The 23,221-nt window shown below is 32.4% G+C and overlaps 1 protein-coding gene across 4 annotated transcripts in view; it reads right to left on the bottom strand.

Moving 5' to 3' along the window:
• The window catches only part of LOC133184302 (neuronal acetylcholine receptor subunit alpha-5-like), a 37,905-nt gene extending 15,460 nt beyond the window's left edge, over positions 1-22,445 (bottom strand). For 2 of the 4 annotated variants that reach the window (XM_061319315.1, XM_061319314.1), the window contains exons 1-2: positions 22,087-22,445; positions 10,856-10,966 (exon numbers count right to left, since the gene is read on the bottom strand). In XM_061319315.1, coding sequence (XP_061175299.1) covers positions 10,856-10,934 — 79 coding nt within the window. In that variant the 5' untranslated portion in view covers positions 10,935-10,966; positions 22,087-22,445. Of the gene's footprint in view, positions 1-10,855; positions 10,967-16,508; positions 16,687-22,086 lie in introns of those variants that run through there. The other 2 variants (XM_061319311.1, XM_061319312.1) reach the window with 2 other exon arrangements.
• Positions 22,446-23,221: the final 776 nt, after the last annotated feature.

The following is a 23,221-nucleotide window of genomic DNA, read 5'->3' as shown; positions in this document are numbered from 1 at the left end:
TCTTAACAAGCATCCTGATTAACATGTGATAGAGTTAGGCATATGTGGTGAGACAATCCTTAATACTGTATTAGAAACAAGAGGCCCATGGGCCACAACGTTCACCTGAGTAACTTCGGTCCAGCTGTTCTTCACAAGATTTCCCCCTTCATACCTACTGTGGCTCCAACCTACTCCAGGGGGTCATGATTTGAACAATTTAGAATCTACACTTCCCCAGGATGCTTCCACATAAGTTTCAGCTTTTCTGGCCAAGTGGTTCTTGAGAAGAAGATTTTTAAAGCTTTTTTCTAAATATTTCAATGTAAAACTTGGATTCCCTATTGTGGCCCCGCCCTACCCGCGGGGATCATCATTTGAACAATTTAGAATCTATACTTTCCCAGGATGCATCCACATAAGTTTCAGCTTTTTGCTGGCCCAGTGGTTCTTGAGAAGATTTTTTAATGACCTACCCAATTTTGTCTTTTCTTGATTATCTCCCCTTGTAAGGGGGCTTGGCCCTTCATTTTAAAAATTTAAACTCCTCTTAACCCAAGGATGCTTTGTACCAGCTTTGGTTAAAATTGGCACAGTGGTTCTTGAGAAGAAGTTGAAAATGTGAAAAATTTACAAACGTACGGAAACGGACAACGGGTGATCAGAAATGCTTACTTGAGCATTCAGCTCAGGTGAGCTAAAAAGTATAAAGAATTTTCCCCAAAAATAATGCTTTAATTTTTTTAATTATTAAGGAAACGTCCTAGAGTATAGTGTAAATTAAAATTTGTCAAAGTATTCCACTGGGGACGAACGATAATGGCTCATGAAAAAAAAAATTGCTTACTTACACTTAGGACCTAAGACCGTACAATGAGAACAGACTTAATATGAACTCTAACAGCACTGCTTACACTTAGAAAAGATTACATGAGCATCTTACATCAACAGTTTTTGTATTCGTAAGTAATCTGCCACTTTAATAGTTAATAAGTTACTTTGTTTTTGGATATACAGTTTGTTATCATAAAAGCAGATTGTCACCTTGAGTTCCGGGCGCTAACGTTATTAAGATTAGGAGAATGTATAAAAAAAAAAAAAAAAAGAACATCTCTATCAATATATAGTAAGGGATTATGTACCCAGTACATAATTACAAGGTTCCTCAACCTTTTTAGATTATGTATTGGTAAAATTATCAAATAGATTAAAATGTTTATTTACATAACAGTAAACAAATTTATGTGCATTTATGTACACTTGATATAGCTATACCGTGTACGATTATTAACGTTTATCCTGAATATAACGTATATATATCCAGAAAACATCTGCTAATAGAATATTTACATCTTATTTACCGATTATAGCTAAATGATCAAACAAGAAAATGTTATTGTTTTTGTCTAATGTTCCATATAACACTTTTAAACAAACAAAAAACTAACTATAAGACTTTCATTCCTTTTCTTTTCTCCATTCTCAAGCCCTGTACTAATTACTCAAATTTGGAAAGCTACCAAAAACCTACTAGTATATTATGCTTCCGTGACAGTAGGTAAGTAATTTATTTTTCATGGAGTAGAACTGTGCTGTGTATTTGTGAAGAAAAATCAATCGAGATGTTGACGTTTGCTTCGATCAACACCTTAATGGTCATTAAACAAAATAAACATATCGCGAGAAAATATGAACAGCCGCCCGGCCAGTTTCAGCTATTGTCCTATGATTCTGTTAGATCGATGTAAAAAGCTTGCTTAATTCAATTTACTTTATATTTTTTGGAGGTGATTTCGTATCCTTTATATCAGTGATATAGAGTGCGCTACATTAGTAAATTGCAAAAAAGATACCAAAGTCTGCAGATATCCTGTCTTATGTCTGTCGCAGAAAATAAACAAATACGGCTTAGGAATTTTATCGGATATATTTCTTCTCCTGGTTTTTAATGAGACGGAAGGATGTTATAGTTGATTGATTCCTGCAAAAAGAGGCTTTATTTTTTGGGAGGTTTGATCGTGTCTTGCTGCCTACCTTAATATTATCATTGTCTGACACTTCAGATTGTAACAGATTATTCGAGATTGTGCGAAATATCCGAAACTTTGGTGAAAATTGGAGTTGATGTATATTTTCACGTTCCTCGATGATTGGTTAGATGTTATGCTACGAGCATCTAATCTTAGATAACTTGGTCAGGACAAGCCGTGGTATTTCGCAAGACCTATATATCACTCTCGCCAAATTTCCAATACTTGATAGGGCATTGGCAATCTCCGTGGCTGAAATATCTATGGTTCATGATTCGATGTGAATTTTGATGGATTATGAACTTATGGTGTTTGTGTATTCTGGTTGCATTGGCCTTATGTATTTTTAACAAGATCAAAATCGGATACTTCTCTACCAATTGCTACATCAATCAGAAATATTCTGTAAAACTAGATTCTAAAACAAAAAAACTCAAATTTTAATAAACTTTTCTGAAAGAACATATTCTCCCTAAAATGTCGAATTGAAAATTTTATTTGATGAATAACAGGAAGCAAACCCCTTTCTAATAATGTACTTTTAATGCCCAAACAGAATCCTGCCGCCTCATACCAGGACTATAATATCACGAAGCAACATGAAATCTCTCAACATCTATATGGTCATAATCAAACAAGTTCACGGGGAAGAAATCTTGAAGTCAAACACTTTGACACTATGTTCGGAGCAAAAAATACAGTTATTAATCTCACTTTAAAAAGAAAAAAATCAATTATGCATAGAAGATGATGAAAACACAATTTCGGCCGGAAACGTAAAATGGGAAAAGAACTGGTCCTTCAGCCCATTTGCTTTTTTGTCCCAGTTTAAACGCGTATCCACTGTCATTAAAATAAACGAGGAACTCCAGTCTCATTTTATGGTAAAACCATTGGGTCCGATTTTTATCGCTGAAGTAATTTTTGCGCCTCATTGTTAAAATTCAATTTGTGTCTGTTTTATTATCTTACGCTTCACACTTAGTTTAACAAGTAAATTCTCTGGGGAAAGCTGAAAGTGTTTAAAAGCTTGCATCGTGGGAGTATAAACAAAAGAAACGTCCCAAGTGGGAGTAATTTTGCCATAACTTGTGAGATATCTTTTGTGTTTATAGTTAATTCTTAAAGATGCATGCAATTAAAAAATATTTCATTATTTTGTACATTTTTAAGTGTGGAATCCACAGCATATATTTTTCTTTGGCATATAACACCGCAAATGACAACTGTACTAATGTACTAACTTCAATATGCATATCAGTTTTTTTTTTTATATAGAACTCTCTCTCTCTCTCTCTCTCTAACATTTTCGTATTTCTTTTTTATTTTATTTAACGAAAAATAGACTTGAGGATCAAAAGTTGGATACAACTGACTAAGAAAACATTGTTATGATTTTCTAAGACAAAAACAAAGCCCAATAAATATATATGTGCAGATTTTTATGATACCTGTGCTTACTGAACCAGAACCAAGAGGGCAACTGCAATGGAGTCCGAGTTGAATGATGAAAATTAACACCTTTTCAAAAATATTTGTAAGTCTATTTATTTTCGATTTTTAAAGAAGATATAACTTCCTGTTTCATATTTAGATGATTTTCTGATTGTAGACGTTATTGACCAACTAACAACTAAAGTATATGACAAACGGGACGACTTCAGTTTTTCCATCTCAACTTCTCTTATTCATGTAACAAACTTCCACCATCAACTGTATATTGTGTTTACGTCTCCCAACTGATTCTGTATACAAGAGCATGGTCTGAGTACGAGCAATTAACCGAGGCTAGCTATTGGCGTATTAGTTGGTGTTACAGGGATTTTAACTCAGCATTATGCAAATTCTATGGACGTTCTAATGATCGACCTCGTTTGCAAATACAACTATCGTTAGGTGTATTTTGACTGATCTGTTTCATGAAATATGGAGATAACGAACAGTATTCAAGTTAATAGTCCATTTAAACAATACAAATCGGGAGCAGAGCAAACATCACCGACCTCCAAAAACATCAGAGGTGGGTTCAGGTGCCATGGAGGAGAAAGCCTTCTCATGATCGGGTAAACGGGAAAATCCGTAGAAAATCTGGTGTGTAAATAATGGCCTAACAATTAGTATGAAAAACGTCAGTCTCATTTGACCTACCAATTTTTTGACCTTTGTTTTCATACACATTTTGACTACGTACTACCTCAATTTACCTGATCAATACAGAGGGCTCACGGCGGGGTGATCGATCGGCAGGGGATGCTTACTTCTCCTAGGCACCTGATCCCATATCTGGTGTTTCCGGGGGGGGGGAGAGGGGGGTCCAAGTTTCACACTGTATAAAATTTGCATTGTTTAAGGGATTTATGAGATCAATCACTGTTCGTTATCTTCACCTTTTTCATTACATCAATATAAAATGTATCCCAAATTTCAATTACAAATAAAAGATTTTTTGAGACAAAATTATGATGAGACGGGATGGATATTCTAAAAAAAAAATTTATCAGTTTGGGTGTGCAAAGAGGATCAAGAAGGTGCGTTGCCATTGATCGGCGAAATGATATCGTGTCTGTAGCACATTTACTCCCTATCTCACTATAAAGAGGAAGCATCTGTATTTGTTTAGTGCGATTTAATTACACAATAATTTTAATGCATGTGTATGATATTTTATTGCATGAAATAAATAAATCCTCTTCATGAAAGAAATCAATTTGTTTTTTCAATAAGGTCTTTCATCCTATAGGGTGATGGAGTTTTCTGTGTCAGAAATGTTCAAAGATGAATGACTGTGCAAGATTAGACTGTTCTCTCCAACTGGAGCCTGGTATATCTTGATATGGCATCTAGTGACATTTATTATCAGCGAATTCCAAATATATCTATTTTTTTTTTTTTCAATTTGAGAGGATAATTCGATATTGCATGTGCTGTGTGTATTAAATGTTTGATGGATAAAAAGTCCATATTACTTTATTCCCAGGTCTTCCGAATGGGAAACAACTGAACAACAGTGAAAATCTTAATATATATACACAGTACAAACAATATTTTGTAAATCATCCTTCATAAGTTTCAAAGATAAACCTCTGGTGTGTGTCAGTTATCAACATAAATCTTAAGTGATTTACGAGTTATCTTTCAGCTTATTTCAGCTTATTCTAAGCCGAGCTCTTAACTTACACATTAGCACTTTCTGAATAATATCAAGCGAACCACTCGAAAAACAAATAAATATGCCATGAGTTGTGATTAAAGTTGGGTTTAAGCTGGGTTTAAATACATTTCAAGAGTTTTACACAAATTGATGTAATTTTATGTAAAACAAATGCTGATCCTATTTATCAATGTTTTTCAAACTCCGATCAAGGTCGAGTTCACCACAAAAACCATGACGAGTGTACCTGCGCCTGTATCATTTTCCTCATATATTTTAAAATAAAATTTCTAATTAATGAGAAAGATTTTTCAAAATGGTTTCATCCTTGTGAGATAACTTCTTGCTTTTTTTTTAACATGGATGGCTCAAAATTATTTTTATCAATGATACAGTGTATCTCTAAAAGATTAGGGTTGTCCACATTAAAATTGCATAGTTTACAGACAGATAGAATTAAAGACGTGATAAAATATTTATTCTAAGATCTTAATCAATTTGTAGACACATACATGTATTCTACATACATGTAAATATATAGATATCATATCTGCACTAGAATAAAGATTCCAAAAACATTTGTAATATGCTTTCCTTATGACATAAAAATCTGCATAGATGTAATCTTCAAAAGACTTGACCAAAGGAGTTATTTGCTCATTCTAAAATTCTTTCATTAAAAAAATTCTCTGTTCTACATATATGTATATGCATAGATGTAGAATCAATTTACACCTGAATATTACAAATCAATTGTTAACAAGATATTCACCTTTTTGAACAAAACATGGAGGTCTATGGCCCATATGTATATAAACAGGTTGAATTTGAAGACAAACATCACTCTTCAATACACCTTAAAAGGACAAAAAAAGACGCTCCCGGGAAGTACAAAATATGCCTTTCTGTCATGATCTTTGCTCCTTTATGTTTCTGCTGCGCATTTTCATCTCGATGCAATTCAAATTTGATAAAAAAAAAAAACATAAACCATATACTCTCAAACTTCCCGGGTTTTTTAAAATCTTTTTTGGACCATGTAATTGTCTACTGATGATCTATTGCTCAAAAACATGCATATTTTCAAGTTCATAAAGATGATCCTTAGAGTTTTAACAGGACGCGCAATTCATGACGACACAAAAAGGCGAAAGAAAGTAGACATATTATTATCATCTAGTAATTAATAATAATTGATCTTGATTTTAAGAGTATATAAATGATAAAGGAAAATCATTTTTTTTTCTTACTGCATACGCGGATCTACGAGGGGTCGTTCAATAGATAATGCAATAGGTCATCTAAAAGTTAGAAAGGTACGTTATACATATTCTAAAGATTTTCAATCCCTCAAAGCATTCCCTGTTATCCTTTACACATGTATTAAGGTCAAGATCTAGTAAATGAAGAGTGCCTACAGGTTTTCCAAATTTGAGACACAAATTCCTTTAATAATCAATTACAATTATAGCTTAATAAATTAAGGTGTATCGGGACATAACTTTTAGATAAAATCAACAAAAAAACATTTTTTAAACTGCCCTTTTCAATGAAAAATAGAGAAAATCAGGTATAAAAATGAGAGTTTTCTCCATCTCAGACAAAGAAAATGTATCAATATTGCCTACAGTCTCTCAGAAAACGGTTTTTCATATCTTCTTGACCTCTTTTTTAAAATGATATTAAATTGAATATACGTATCGGGGTTCCTTTTGACATGATTACAAATTGAATTCCAAGAAAATGCGCCATTTTCTGCATAATTCTGTTAATGCCTAAAAAGTACGGGGAAAAGTAAGTTTAAATCAATAAGGACGTCATAATGAATCTAGCACCAACAAGACAGTCTAAACTCATTTACTAGATTTTGACCTTAAGTCTTTGTATACCCTTGACCAGAAAACCTCAGCATACCCATCTTTAGGGATGCCCCAAAGACACCGATGAATATCACTTTCCATGACATATCTAATATTGTACAATCTTCCTTTGATTGTTTTCATGCATTTTTGGAATAAAAATATCTCACAATGGCTGAGATCTAGCGAATATGGAGGATGGCGAAGCTCTGTAAACTTTCTTTTCTTCAGAATTTTATTTATTTCTCTGTGCTTATTTGCAGCAGCGTTGCAAGGTGCAGGAAAATTACCCTGGGTGCGGTATTTGGACTTCCTTTGTAGGAAATCTGTCTACCTTTCTTCAGCGCAATTTGAACATAAAAGTTACCATTGATGGTCCTTTCTTTGGGTGTATGTACATGTTTTACTGGACCTCTTGAAAAAATGAAAACTAATGAAACATGCTTGGAGCCCTTGTTTCTCTTTACAATAATAAGGATGATAGCTTTTTCTTTGATTCCATATCTTATTATTAATCTTCCTTTTTGGCTATAAAAATGGGACCCATGTTTCGTCATCCATCACGCAAATTTCACAAGTCTTCAATTTTGTTAAAATATTTGTTTATAAATAGACCGTTGACACATTTCATTTTATTTTTCTCTCAGACAATGTTAAGAAAATAAGGCACATATCTGATAGAAATATTACTATATTCATTTCTGTTTTCAGAATTCTATTAAATGTTATTACGATGAAATGTTTAGTGTTCTAGCAATGTTTTTGGACTGACATTTTCAGATATCATGTTGCATATAGCATCGATAACGTTTGGTGTCCTATAAATTTCAATCGACCAGTTTGACTTTCATATTTTAACTCTCCTTTTTTACTTTTGAATTTCTGAATCAATCTGAAAACTATACAGCGTTAAAGACTTTTCTTTCCACATATAAAAATCATATCTTTAATATGAGTTCTTCGGCGATTTATGTAAAGCAGCACAGTTTTCACATCCGCTCTCATTTTCATCTTCTTGGCAGAAATCATTTTAAACAGTTTTCAACTCAGTGTAGTAACCATGCATACTTTAAAAGTGAATTTCTTTGCGAGGACAATAGTAAAAATCATGGGGTTTTCTGTGATTAAGGGCTCTTTAATTGAACGTTTCAACTGTGAAAAAGTGAAAATAAATAGATTTATTATTACTATGATATACTGTTTGTTGCATTATTATTGAACGACCCTCGTAGTCACTTGATTTTGCGGGGATTAATTTACATAATAAGGTAACTAAAAATGACCTTGCCCCTCCCCCCTCCGGAAAATTCAGACCCCTTGGTAGGAAGACAAAAAAATAATTCATACATATATGAAGCTTAAGAAGTGAAGGAAAGCCCCCCCCCCCCCCGCACACACACACACACTGGCACTCACAACTACACTCGCGCACACGAAAGAGTTTTTCACGTTCGGGTTAGGAGTTAACATTTTGTTTTTGTTTCTCCCTTTTTCCTTTCCTTTCTTTCTTCCTTTTATCCATTTTTTTTTTTTTTTGGTCAACAAATTTCTGGGTTGATTTTTTTTGGCACCCCCTGAAAAAAATCCTGGATCAACACCTGTACTACGATATACCCCATGAGGTGAGGAACGTCTATTCAAATTATATCTATTAATACAAGCGAGAGAGAAACTATGGGTTTTATTTATTTTTGTCTTGTACTTTAGCACCTAACCAGCAACCGAACTATAATTAATCCCAACATTCAATCATGGGTGCTACATTAAGAACATCACACAAATGTTTATTATTGAAAACCTTTATTGCGTATACAGATTTAACACTGATTCCATTTAACTCCACCAATGCGTTGTTAATATCGAGTAGAAATAAATTAAACAAAGTTTGTTGAAGGTACAAAAATCTAACATAAAATGTTTATTTGCGTCACACCTCAACATAAAGAGTTTCTATAGAGTGTTGAATGGTGATCATGCGGGCTTTGCAGCAGAGAGGCCCTGTTAATATCAGTAATAATTTACCCTTAAGACTTGCTGAAACCCAGCCTTTGATTGAATATGTTCATGCAATCTCGCCATTGATCTTTTCGAGTTCTTTAATAAGTTTGACTGTAATTGGCAAAGACCAACCAAAATCGCCTCAATAAGAAAACCTCGATAGAGAGCGCCACGGACTCTCCTGCAGCGGAAGGCATCAATATTACAGACCATCAAAGAAAACTGTCTTGTGTCGAATTGCACAACCTGTTGTTTCAAAATAGACCTGACAGTTTGAAGTCGAGTAATTAAATGCCACTAACTTTCTTCCAGAAAATATTACCAGTTAATTGCTACGAATGATATTTATTTCTAGTGATACAAGAACTTTGTCATTCTATTTCTATGACTTTATAATGGTAATTTTTTTTAAATGATTTCAATCGATTGCTTACTACCAAGACTTCAGGTAAAATTGAAATGTTGGTTTCAAAACTCAAATAAGCTTCCCAAACTTAAATGTAATAGCCTTATGGACTTATTTGAAAAAAGGTTGTTTTTTTTTTCATTTACATTTCATCACTGATGCACCTTTACGGTACCATATATGTACTATATATTAATGGTATGTCACATTATTTCTTGTATGTACCTTATCACATACAAAAAATTAACCAAACACTTCTGATATAAATAAGTCAGTTTGCTAATAGGATAATCTATTAAGAACAATTGGACATGTTCTGTTGCATATTCTTTAAAAAGGCTTTAACATTTTTTTGTTAGACACGCCAGAAAAGTTAAATGCAATAAATGCAATTAAACAGCATGTAAGCAATGAAAAACTTGATGGATACCTTTGTATACATACACTGATAATTCTTTGATTTGCATTGCTTTTGTAGGAAAAATCAAAATTTTTAATTTTCTTTTCTCATATTTCTTTAAAATTGCTTATACACTTTGAATTTGTCTTACATGAATATAGCCTGTAAAGAAAAAAAAAAAAAGAAAAAAGGTTTTGTCATACCGTTTTCACTATTGCACTTGTGTCAATTCAAGTTATAGTATTACAAGTTGCAGGTTTACAAGAAAACTGCTAAATTTTCATCTTCCAATCTGCATATCTCATTACATTATATTCGACATGAAAATCAAGTATTGAAAATGATAATTGTAAACGTGATCCGAAAAGAAAATGCTTTTAAACTTGCAGATTATATATTGAGGAGAGAAAATATGAGCGTATAGAAAATTCAATTGAAAGATAATTGACACTTTCTTATTTTATTACAAGTATTTCTATATAGAAGTACAGGGAGGCCTGGGGACAAAGCATTTCTGAATTAGGTTTAAACCAGTCCATTGGGACGTCAAACCGTTAACTGCTTTAAGCTTTCCTTGCAAGTCTTAGAAGGAAACTTGGTCAGACAGGAAACCATTAAATTAATTTCCTTGTTGTCATTGCATAGCAATACACATTTGTCAAACAAATCCAAAAAATAAAGAAAGAAGGAGAAAGCGTTCACAAGCTTTGGTGCATTTCTGGTTTTGAAAACGGAAGGAGATTTTGAAAAACCATTTTAAAAAAGTATATCAAACTCATCTTTGATTGAAAGATTTATCTCATAACCTTCTAAAACTAAGCACAATTAGTTACAAATTCAGATAAAGTAAAATACGAATAACATCGTGGAAAGCTAAAACATTGAAGTAATCTACCTTGCTTGAAATGTAGAAATCTCAACAAAGGTTACAAATCACGGGTCTTCCTTTTCCAATGCGGTAATAAACCAAATGCTTGTCTCATAACATAAAACCAAAAAATAGAGAAGTTAAACAGCTACTTCTTCACTCACCTCTGCTTTTGAAGACTGTGATCAGAAAACTCCAACACAGAAAGGTCCGTAAAATTATAACTGACCATTTTACATCCATTCTCTGCACTGGGTTTTATCTCCTCCAAATTTCTGCAAAATGTCAAAACCCTTAATGTAATTATACATTTTTATTTCAAAAACAGATCAAACATCTAGATCCTAGACGAGCTATAAATTGAATTGATGCGTGGTTCGGTCTTTACGCTTTGAGGTAGTCAGGCCTGCTATCCTTCGATTCGATTCTGTTTTATTTAGATCCCATTGATTGTCATAACTTACCGCTTTAATACCAATGCTTGCATGATCTAAATGGCACCATTATTCTGGTTATCAAAAGCAAACACAGCTCCCAAAGTGGACAGTGCAAGAGAGCGGCATTTTTTTCTCACAGAGACGTGCGAGAAGCTCTTTTCATCAATTGTAACTTGCATCTTCGGCAGTGTTTAATTGAAATATTTACCAGCAATTCTCTCAAATATATATATACGAGGATTGATCCAGAATTAATGTCACAACTGCTACAAAATCTTTAATAGTCAAAGTTTTCAACAAATCTTTATATATTAATACCTCTATCTATTCCTGGCTTTTGCTGTAAAATTTCATTCAGATATGCAATACTTTATAAAATATTTGAATGAACACAACGTTGGGTCTCGTCTATCGCCGCACGTCAAGAATGTGCGGACGTCGTTATGACGTTTCGCTTCGACAATCATTTTGAATCTGATTAAACATAAGATTTACGCAAAAAGGATTGAATTAAGGAATAACATTTGGACAAAGTACAAATAATTTTAATACTAAACCTCAAAACAAGACGGTATGTAACAAAATGGCAGTAAAGATTATTTTAAAGAAGTACGTTAGAGGTTAAAAAGACATGCGGATGAACTGAAAATGAGTGCCGAAAGGTAACATTACAACGACGTCGGTAACGTTCTTGCCATGTGGCGATAGACAAAACCTTACTTGTATTTATCTTAATATTTTAAAAAGTATTTTATATAATCGAATGAAATTTTAAGGCAAAAATCAAAATAGATAGGGGTGTCAGCATGTCTAATTTTGTTGCTAACATTTGATTCTTAAGGATTTTATAACAGTTGTAACATTGCTTTGGGATCAACCCTCGTATAAATATATATAAGAGCCAAACCAAGTCATACAATCTTACAAAAATTGGCAGTCTAATGTACTTAATTTATCATAAGATAATAAACGTTTTGTGATTATGAAAATTGACTTTGCTAATTAATGTTGTGTTCAGAATTAACAATTACACAAGATGAAAAAAGTGGAGCCAAAATAGTACAATAAGGATTAGGATATGCATTCTGTGTTAGATACATGTTATTATATTAGATTAGAAATGATTCGATCATCAAAAACTGAAATGAAAATTTTATTTCTTTGGAAACATCAATTTATATCTTATACTTTAAAAAAAATGAGCCAACTGGATAGCTACAGCAATCGAAAAAAATAACGTGAATGAATATATTTATCTGTAATCGACTTCAAAATCATAACAACAGTCCCTCATTGCATGGTTATTATACAAAGCTACAAAAACAATGCTTAAAGCTACTGTTTGTTGAATTCATGATTGGCAAGAAAATACAATGTAATGTTTTGGCAGATAACTCCCTATAGACATGGTAACAATTTCCTGCTGAATTCTGGAGGCCTGTGCAAGACTTGATAATACGATCGTAAAAAATCTACACACAACTGATGAAAAGCGAGTGCATAATTCAACTGTAGACCGGTTCATTGTTCTATTGCCGGAGCTGGGACTCCTTTGCCACATTAAATTAGGATTTATTATTCAATACTTTGATAATTTATTTGCAAGATAGATAGCTGTATTATTTTTCTGTCAGACAGTATATGAAAATAACTTATCTAATGTTTATTTATCATTGAGTACTTCTGTCCGCTGTCATTTAAGCCATTGTATCTTTAAAATGTATTTTTTTTAAATACAAAATCTTTCAAAAACTGTAATTTTCAAAAACCAACACATAAAAAAATTTAAAGTTAATTATACAATAACATGAAAACCTATTTCGAACGAAACAGAAATAGACGTAGTTTGAGAAATGGTTAAGTGTTCACCTACAAAATTCCCAAAATCAAAACATTTTTTTAAAATTTCTATAAATCATCACTAAAAATAAGCACAATTGATGCTAACAGTTACTGCAGAAAGTTTAACTAGTTTTAGGCACGTGTCTGAAGTTAACGATTTTAGCATCCAGCCACCTTTTCATCTATGCAAACACCATTTAGTTTTCTGCAAATAAGCTGAAGCGTAAGCATTCAGATCAACCAATATACACTCAATTTAATCCTCCTGAGATTCAATAAGGTAAAGATTGTTTTAAGCACAGGTAACCGTTAAAATTACTGTCCATTTCGAAATGTTTGCATTTTGAAGAGAAAAGGAGGCAGGGTTTATGCTACAGATATTGAATCCGCGAATAACACATTTCTCAAGTAAGTGTTATTGATTTTTAAAAAAAAAAAAAAAATACACACGTATTTATGCCTGTATGAAACGTATATATATAATATATCATGAATCAATTAAACGTTAAAAAATACATTTGAGAAGTTTACATTTTTTTGCTTACATGTTAGAAAGTAACATGAATTTGTTTCTGTAAAATTACTTTAAATTAATTAAAATCCATTTGACTTGCAACTTCAAAAACATTTAACTCATACTCGAGCAGCATTTAGAAATGGAAATTTTGATGCTTTTTTATATTTTAAAATTAAAACTGAAGCTGGGATCTAAATTTGGGGGATATAAATTTCACATACTAGTATGATATCCTGTTCATTCCTTTATCAACATCCAGTCATTGAATTCCAGTTTAGAATCTACTATCAGTTAAATGATTAAAAACATTAAGCAAACAAAATTCTTTCTACAATAAAGTATCTATATCTAGAAGCAATAACTATGCAGCATTAGATATGTAATGAGTATTCATAGCGTTTAAATGATACAAAAAAATAAATAATTCATAATATCATGTTTTCATTTTTTCATAATATCATGTTTTCATACTGTCAGCTCACATTGAAAACATTTATTTTTAATGATCAGTGACTCTGATTGGATAGAAATAATTGTTTCATGGCATCCTTGTCTACAAGGATGAGGATATTTTGCGGATAATCTTCCAACAGACGAAATCCGTTTTCCGAATATAATTTAAAAAATTGTATTGCATGCAGACGATCTGGTAATGCAACACTCACAATGATGGTGTTATACACATGAATTATTCAATATTTACAACAAAACCATATTATTGCCTTCTATGAGTAAGCGAGGTTTTTAAGTGAGCTACACTGATACATTTTCTTTACACTTGCCTTTCCAAAAAAACCAAGCTGGGAATCACAATCTATATGAAAAAAAGCCAGTTTGGAACGTCGTACTTTCTGACTTCCAGTGTATCCAAGTAAATCTATCGAACGTCACCGAACTTGTAATAATTATTCTGAGAGACCACAAAGATTTGATAGTTATAGTGCCTTCGTGTCTCAAATGCTATGCCTCGGCGCATGGTCTTTCTCTCGCATGGGTTATTTCAATCATGAATTTGATATCCAAAACATCACAATAGAGTAATCTTCCCTACTCATACATCCTGAAAATCAATGCTGTGAAGACACAAGTGGTAATAAAAGTAAATCTAAATTAAATAATTCAATGAATTCGGGTGACAAGCACCCCCCACAGACGTGTAAGAGTCTCGTTTTTCTTGAAATGGACTTCTTCAAATTCTAAGATCAAAATGATTAATGTAATGGGAACAACCAGAGCTAGTCTATAGGATGTTAATGTGTTAACTATGTTTTGTTAGAAGATTTTAACTATAGAAGTTTTTTCCCTCTTTATTATGCTATGTTAAGATTTAAAATAAAATAACTATTGCATCTTAATAATCCTTACACAATTCACAATAAACTTTACACAATGCAATTAATTATGGACCACAGGTTATACCGTATAGCGGATTTCTTTAGCGGGTATAAATTTTGGCGTTTTGCTTGCTCATAGGTATGTCAATAACTTTGGCGGAACTTTCTTTTGCAGACACAGAGTTCCATGAAAAATGATAAAGATAAGCCCTTTTTGTGTCTTTTATCTTTAAATATTCTACCGAAATCATCAGTTTCGATGTTATACAAAGAATACTCTCGTCTTTAGCTGTGTAGCCATTCGTAAATCTATTTACCATGGACGCATGGATGCTCAATATTTCACTGAATTATCTTTAAAACAAAACTTCTTTTCAGGATAAAGTTCATTAAATGCTCTTAATTTTAGAAATTGAAATCGTTTCAAAGGCTTAAATAAGACGCTACAAAATAATTAAGATAAGCGTGTTAAAAAGTTGCTCTAGCAGGAATCGATCATTTTCCCCTATGTTCGAAGGTAACTGCTTCCCTTGTCTCATACGAATTTCGAACTAAACGTTACTTGAAAGAATCATTAACGAATGTTAAAAGCAAGCTTGGTCAATAAAATGTTCTCCAGTTTTCACAGCAGAACAGCATGATAGTCTTCAATGAATGCAAAAAACATCTTTAAATCTTTTAAATTTTGTTCCTTTGAGTTTCAATAAGAACATGGATAAACTCCTAAGCATGGTGTATTTATATCTTTTTTCCTTAAGTGGGAATGTGCATTTGCCCCATTTTATATTTAAGTTTTTTTTAACTGTTCGATCCATGCTTAGTCGATATTCTACGCTTACCAATGGCATTAGACATCTATCTTACGTGTACAAACCTTAGGCAAATTATTGGCCAAATACTGAAGATTGCCGAAAAGGATAACTTCAAATCCAAAGAGAAAGAGCAGAGAGAGATAATTACTACTGCATATTAACAGCAATAAAACTAAAAAAAACCAAATGGTTTAAGAAATTTGATTCCTTCAAAATTTAGCTCATTAGATATTGAACAATTTCGACTTTTCCTAGAATATCATCTGCGGTAAAAAAAAATATATATTGTATTTGTATGACTAGATATCACAAAACCAGACCTCGCATGGATAGAGGAAATTGATCGAATGTTATCTAATTTTATATCGTTTTTACCACTGATATAATCAAGCCCCATCAACACTGGAAAATTCTGTTTGAACTTCTCTTCACTGAGATGAAGAGACTTTCAGAAAGTAGGGGGTAACGAAGTCAAACAATAGCAGACCACTAAAAGACCCTGTCTCCGAACAATTAATTTGTGAACGCAACGAGGGTAGCAAAAGTGCATTCGATCCTCCCACAACCACCTTTAGGGGTTATCAGAGATCGGAGTTAATCTATGTTTACTAAAACCTTTTCTTTGTATGTATTGTTTATTGGTTACCAAAGATCAAAGATGATGTCCTATCATTACAGAAAATCTCCCTTTTCTTCTTTAACTCGATACTTCACGGACCCAGGCGCCGAATTCAATTTTCATTTCCCCACTTTTACCTTAATTATTGATGAAATATGCAAGGAGAACTAAGAAGCTAGTTTGAACCCTGTGTCCATTTCGACGTCTTGATTATTCACTTCCAAATAAAAGTCAGAAACAGAAAAGTCACACTTACCAAAGTTGGAGAAAAGCTATCCATAGAGAAGAAAACAATGCAATTCCTCATGAAAAATCGAAGTTTTGAGTGCTTATTTGAACCCCATTCACACATCCCATGGCTTACGAGTTTAAAAAATATTTACTGTCTCAATGAAAAGTCGAAGAAGCATCAATAAAGCTTACATAGGCACGGTTGCTGCATGCTGCCCAAGTTTATATGAGGTAAGAGTTTGAAGTCAGTCATGATAGTGCAAAGATACTGAAAATCAATTGTTTACACACCATCGATTTGTATTTCTATATATATACTGTTATTTAACTGTTTACTTGTAATCAAGATACTTTGAGTCAACCTCTTTTTCACAATGGCAGCATTAAAGCCGTGGCATTAGCGATAGTGGCATACATGCAAATGACCAAGCAAAAATCCAGACCGTCTGAGAGATGTGCTGTACACATTATTTGCTGTGAAAACATGGTAATTAAATGTAGTGCTCAATTCCCAGTCGTCCAAACCATAACAAAGATGGATTACACGGCTAACACACAAATTAGCTTTTATTATGTACAAAGATAGAATTTACCAACAAATAAGTATATTTTACAGGATTTTCCCTGCTTTGGGGTACTTTGCAAATTACTCTTAGATCAAAGCGCAAATACGTTTGCAGGTCGACGTCATGGAAAAGTAAGCTCTCTCTCTCTCTCTCTCTCTCTCTCTCTCTCTCTCTATGTTTCTGATTTTTTTATTACATTTGCAACATTTATCGTTATCAAAATATGAATTGTGTTTTTTGAAATGAAAAATCACAGTTGCTTGAGAACATTTCACATTAGCTTTACAGCAGATGTTACGGTAAATTGAGTGTGGATTAATTAAAAGTAATATGCAGATGTTCTGGATTCAGTGTACAAAAACAATGCTATTCTAATTATAGGAAATATGTAGACAATGTTTTATCTGAAACAGAGTACACAGAAAATCGAGTTAATTTTTCCTGTGGAGATTTGACACAAAAAGACAATAGAAAGCTATTTTACTGTATTGCTACTTCTACTTGACCAAGAAACTCTTCTGCACTGTCTGAGGGGTGATTGAAAAGGAAGGATTAGAGCCAAGCTACACTTCCTATGACGTAAAATCCTAAATACAGTTTAAGTGTAACATATCACATCACATAAAATTTCAGATACACTAGAAATAGTGAAATCTGATACATGTACCTTATATGATATAAAATACAAATTCAAGCAGTTTAGCCTAACATCTCATATGACAAAAAATATCAAACAGTAAAGTGCGACATCTCATATGAAATAAATACCAAGCAGTTATGGTTGACATCTTATATGATAGGCCCTTAGAAGACTGAATACAGCTTATAATTATTATTATATCATGCATTTGCAAGCGAATGTGAATCCAGGATCAAAACCACTTTTGATATTGAATTACAGAATACACAGAGAACACAACAAAGTGAAACTTACTAATTTTGCATTAGGTTGCAAGCCGACCTCTTTCTGTTTTTCATACAAATGAGATACAGTATAGGACACATGTATACGTTTCCATCAGTCGCAAATTAGCCAGCTTGCACCTATGCATTCTTTGCACTAAATGTATCTAATGATATCGGAGGAAATTAATGAAATTGAGAAAATTCGGAAATTGTGGAAATTCGTGTCTTTCATGTATCTTTATGTATTTTTTCACTTAAAAAAATCATTTTAAAGCAGTTAATTTGTCATCATCTTTTATTGCGAACGTTGTTCTGAAATGCTAGTAAGGATACTTGTACTTGACCTACTTTGCATTTAGCAAAATTACAAATAAACATTACTCTTTCTGTAGTAGCTTCTTTTTTATCGATTTGATGTACATAAAAGAGGTGTTCTGAAATGAATTTTTTCAAACCTCGCTCTTACTCTCTTCCAAAATATCAGAGGTTCTAAAACTGAAGTCTTTTAGATTTCGCTTTTAAAAGTATAGTTTGAGAGAGAAAAAGAAGAAGCTTATTTTAACAATTATTGTGTGCCTATAATGCTATAATGTGGTTTAAAATGAATATCACATAAAGTGAAAATATACTCTATTGAAACATTTGAACCCTGTTTCATTCATATTTAAAATTTTTCGTTGTTATGGACGGTTTTAAATAACTTTATACAAAATACAGAGTAAAAACATTCTGAACACATTCACAAACAACTCTTCAACATGTTGTTATTGTGTTAGTTATATTTACTTTAGTCTTGCTTTTTCGTTTGGTTATAACGAACTAATGAGATAATAAACATCTAATGGCGTAGAGTATCATTTAAAAGCAAGCTTTATTAGTTTGGCAATTACCATTCATCAATCGACTCTTCAGTCTTTTATTAAATGGAAGTTTAAATGAGATGCTATGAAATGATTCTTATGTATAAAGTGTTAACTGCATGGCCAGTTGATTTTCAAGCAATAAATGACCATTTCAACTCAAATTATTTTTCTTCATTGAAAAACAAGAGAATTTCTTTTTGAAAAGACAATAGGATGAATAGACATTTTTCAAAGCGTTTTTTTTTAAATATTCTATTAAAATTCTTATTAAAAAAAGTAATGTAATAATGAAAAAGGTGAGGATAAAGAACAGTGATCGATCTCCAAAAGATCCACAATCAATACAAATCTGTGAACAGAGTATAAAACATGGACCCCCAGAAACTCCGGAGGTGAAATCATGTGCCTAGGAGGAGTAAACATCCACTGTCGACCGGGTCACGCCCGCCATGAACCCTATGAATTGATCAGGGAGACGGAATATTCAGTAGTCAAATTTAGGGGGAAAAACCCAAAGGCCTAACAGGTATGAAACACGTCAGCCAAAATAGACCCAATGGTAGGTTATACCGGTATTTGCTAACAAGGCCATTATAACGACCACAGAATTTAAGAATTGGTGACTTTAAATAAACGAGGTTGATGAAATCCCTGTTACATCAACTTATCTGTCAGTAGCATGCCTTGGTTAAGAATTGATCGTACTCAGAGCATGCTCCTGAGTATCGAATGAGTTACGAGACGAAACCACCATATACAGGTGATAGCGGAATAATGCTACATAATGGAATGTTGACGATGGAAAAGTGAGGTCATCTTGTTTGTCATACAGTTTAGTTGTTAGTTTGCCCTTATCGTCTATAATCAGTAAAACATCCAAATATGAAACAGATGTGGCAGACTCTGTGGTGTCTTTGATTTCGAGTTCACTGGGATATATCGAATCGACATATGAATGGAAGTAACTATTGTTAACGTCGTCGATATATCTGAATGTGGAGTAGAAGGCCACAGCAAGTGTTTCCTTCTTGTCATGTAGAAGTTTATGAATGAATTCTGCTTCATAGGAACATAAAAACAGGTCGGCTAATGAAGGAGCACAATTCTGCCATCGGAATTCCAACAGTTTGCAGACCTGGTGACTGGTCTACAAAGACTTCATAAATGTTTTCAATGAGGAACTCCAGCTTCCTTTTAATATCAACTTCAGAGAACTTGTTTGTAGAATCAGAGTGATTTTTATGAATACATGTATACAGAACAAAGCTAGAACATAATTTTAAAATATGAAATATTTAAGAAAATATAAACATGAGACTAGTAATGATAACCTTTATTGCTATTTGTCCAATGACTCAACATCTGTAAGAGCACTAAATAATTCAATGGTTACGTCTGGATAACTTGTGAAAAATTCCATCCACCAGTAAAAACACCATACAGATTTTTGTCTTTTTAAGCTTTGTTTAATATACTAAAGAAATATTCAGCCATTAATAGTTGTTCTTCCGTTGTTTGATTCTCTTATTTAAAGACTCAAATTTATGATAAATAATTAATTAAGAAATATAAAACATTAAAATAACCAAGTTACAAGCTTTCGAATGAACTCATTTTTTCCACAGGAGGAAGCACAATCAAATCTCAGTATAGTTTCTAGTATTGACTCTATTGCAAATTATTTTCAGTTGGTTAAATATTTAGCAAATCAAGCTATATTGCACCTAGTTTCCTATACTTAATAAATATTTGTGTTCTTCAAATCACCCCCCCCCCCAAAAAAAAAAGAAAATGGAATTCTTATGGGGACATTAGATCTATTAATTTTGAAATTAGTTTTTTTTTTCAGTATATAAACAATGAAATACTTTCCTCTATTTTTTTCACCAAACTTGTTAAATAGAGGGTGAGTGTCATTCACACAAAAGTATTAATGATGTCCGATTGTAATTAAGCGACTATTGTTTTGAAATCGGAAACTAATCCATAATATCGGCTACCCCCTTTTTAAAATGAAGCTGTAAATGATCATAGTTCTCGGTGATTGCACTTTTCACAGAAAGGTTTGCACGTAAAAACTTTATAATTTTTTGCTAAAGATATGCTTGAACGTGTTTGTACACATAACACTTAAAGAGACCTTTCATCATCTGTTTAATACATAGATATAATTAATAAGTTCCACAGCATGCATTAATGCTTGCATAATAACTATAGTACATTTTATACAAGGATAGATCTTTGCCTTTTTTTTCTTCAACTCTGCCTTCAACTCCTCTTTCGCAACAGTCATTCTCATCTATTTTAATTAAAGTTATGTCTATTATCTAATGACCATATACTTAAATGTTCCATAGCTGTCATTGTTAAATGGAATTATTCTTCAAATAATTTCTTTGATACAAGTATAAATATATGGGATGTTTGCAGGCAAGTAAATTATTTTTTGAAATCAGACTTGCTGATCTTATTTCAGGTTTTGCTTGAACTTTTTTTTAATTTACATGTTCACTGACATTTCTCTGCATGACACTAGTATGCTAAATTTAACCCAATATACCACAATGACAAATAAAATTAAAGACTAATATAAGAAAAAAAAAACTTGAAAAAACCTTGATGCATTTGTAACTGATTTAATACCCCTTATCCCATTTATCATTATTCTCATCAGTTGCATTATTTGTGAAAATTTGATAAGTTAGCATTGGTGCAGAATTCTAGTTGGTATCGGCCATCAAACTTATCTTCCCTGCATGGTTACTGCACATTCAATGTGCGCAAAACATACATATATTGTAGAATATTTCTGTTGTTTAAACAATTTTTCTTTTGATGTACTCTATGTTTATATAGGCCATGTTTAACTTAGTTCAGCATTAATTAAAAATTATTTACTTGCAGTCTGGTAATTTATTTTCCAAAAAGGTTTCTTTGCAATGGCACCATTTCGATGTTGGAAATCACATTCAAGCCAAAATCATTTATTGAAAGCAAACATTTTTATTGTGATCGACCAAACAATGCAGTTTTTTCTCAACCAGTAAATGAATCCACAATAAACAGAAATTAAACATATCATTGATCATTGCACCGTGTATGTTTAATATATTAAATCACAGACCAGTGGGACGAACATTAATATTTCTTTCTTTACACTTGAAATGCAGTTGAGATGAAAGAAACCATTAATTAATGAGCAAATTGCCCACATCGAGTGATAAACGTTATATTAAAAGTAATTTGTAGAAAAAATATTGATACTCACTTATATTGAGATGATCTCAAAGCTAGGTCATTTTCTTGCAATCAAGGTAGGATTTAATTTGGAGAAAAATCCAATAATCCTTTTTTTCGGAAAGCAATGCTGGTAAGCCATAAAGAAGCGAGCACTAATTTACTTATATAACTTCCCTCACAAATACTCTCTCAAAGTCATGTATATTTAAACATTATTTCTTCCAACATGAACGTCATACGTGTAGGAACCTCGCCTGCCGGAGGTTATACCTTGTGTCTAATCTCACATGATTTGCTTAAATTGCCATCACACCATACTGTTTTATATATTTCTTGCCAAACAATAAACTCTGGTGCAAATTTAAGATAATACTATAACCGTTTTTTCAACGCTTGAACTGTTGATAACATGAGATGAGTATGAAAAACGATTACTATTAAATCGCTATCCCCGATTTTTGTGGTTTATTCCGTAACACTGATAATATTTTTCCCTTGAAATAGCTAATACATTTCAAAGAAACTGATAAATCAGCTGATAGTTGGTGATTCATTTAACAAGAGTCTTGCTTTCAGGAATATTTGATGTGAAATCTTCCCCCACCAGGGGAGAGATTCAATTACTTTAAAATCGCTCTGTTTCAAATGTATTACTGTTATAATTGGAAAACAATTATTCGAAGTATTATTTCTTTATCTTTTTTGCAATTGGTTTCTTTAAACTCAATTTACATTTCAAAAAATTGAATAAGTTTTGTCAGGATAAATACTGTTGAAGAAATATTCTTTACTATTCTATTTACTTTTGTCTTTATAAAATTCAAAATCCTCACAAAATTGAAAACGTTCCGACATATAACCAAAAAAACGAAAGAAAATAAGATAATCTAAAACAAATTATTGTTGCCTAGCACAGAAGAGTTTTTTTTTTATTTTCTTTCAACAACTTGAACAATGGCTGTTGGAACATCCTCGGTCTAAAATTACTAGTAGGTACTTCTTTTGATGGAATGTTTAAAAACATGATTCTCTGAAATTTTTCTAGTATTAACTTTACATTCTTTATAATTCATAAATATGAACTTTTGACACACTAAACTTACTAACATTGGAAGAAAATGTCCCTTTTCTAACATTGATATTTTCGTTGTTAAGTTTTAAAC

This window comes from Saccostrea echinata, unplaced genomic scaffold, assembly GCF_033153115.1.
Source record: "Saccostrea echinata isolate AGI-Se365-2 ecotype Australia unplaced genomic scaffold, CSIRO_AGI_Sech_v1 ptg000010l, whole genome shotgun sequence".
Classification (NCBI taxonomy): domain Eukaryota; kingdom Metazoa; phylum Mollusca; class Bivalvia; order Ostreida; family Ostreidae; genus Saccostrea; species Saccostrea echinata.
This window is presented reverse-complemented; position numbering and strand designations above follow the sequence as displayed.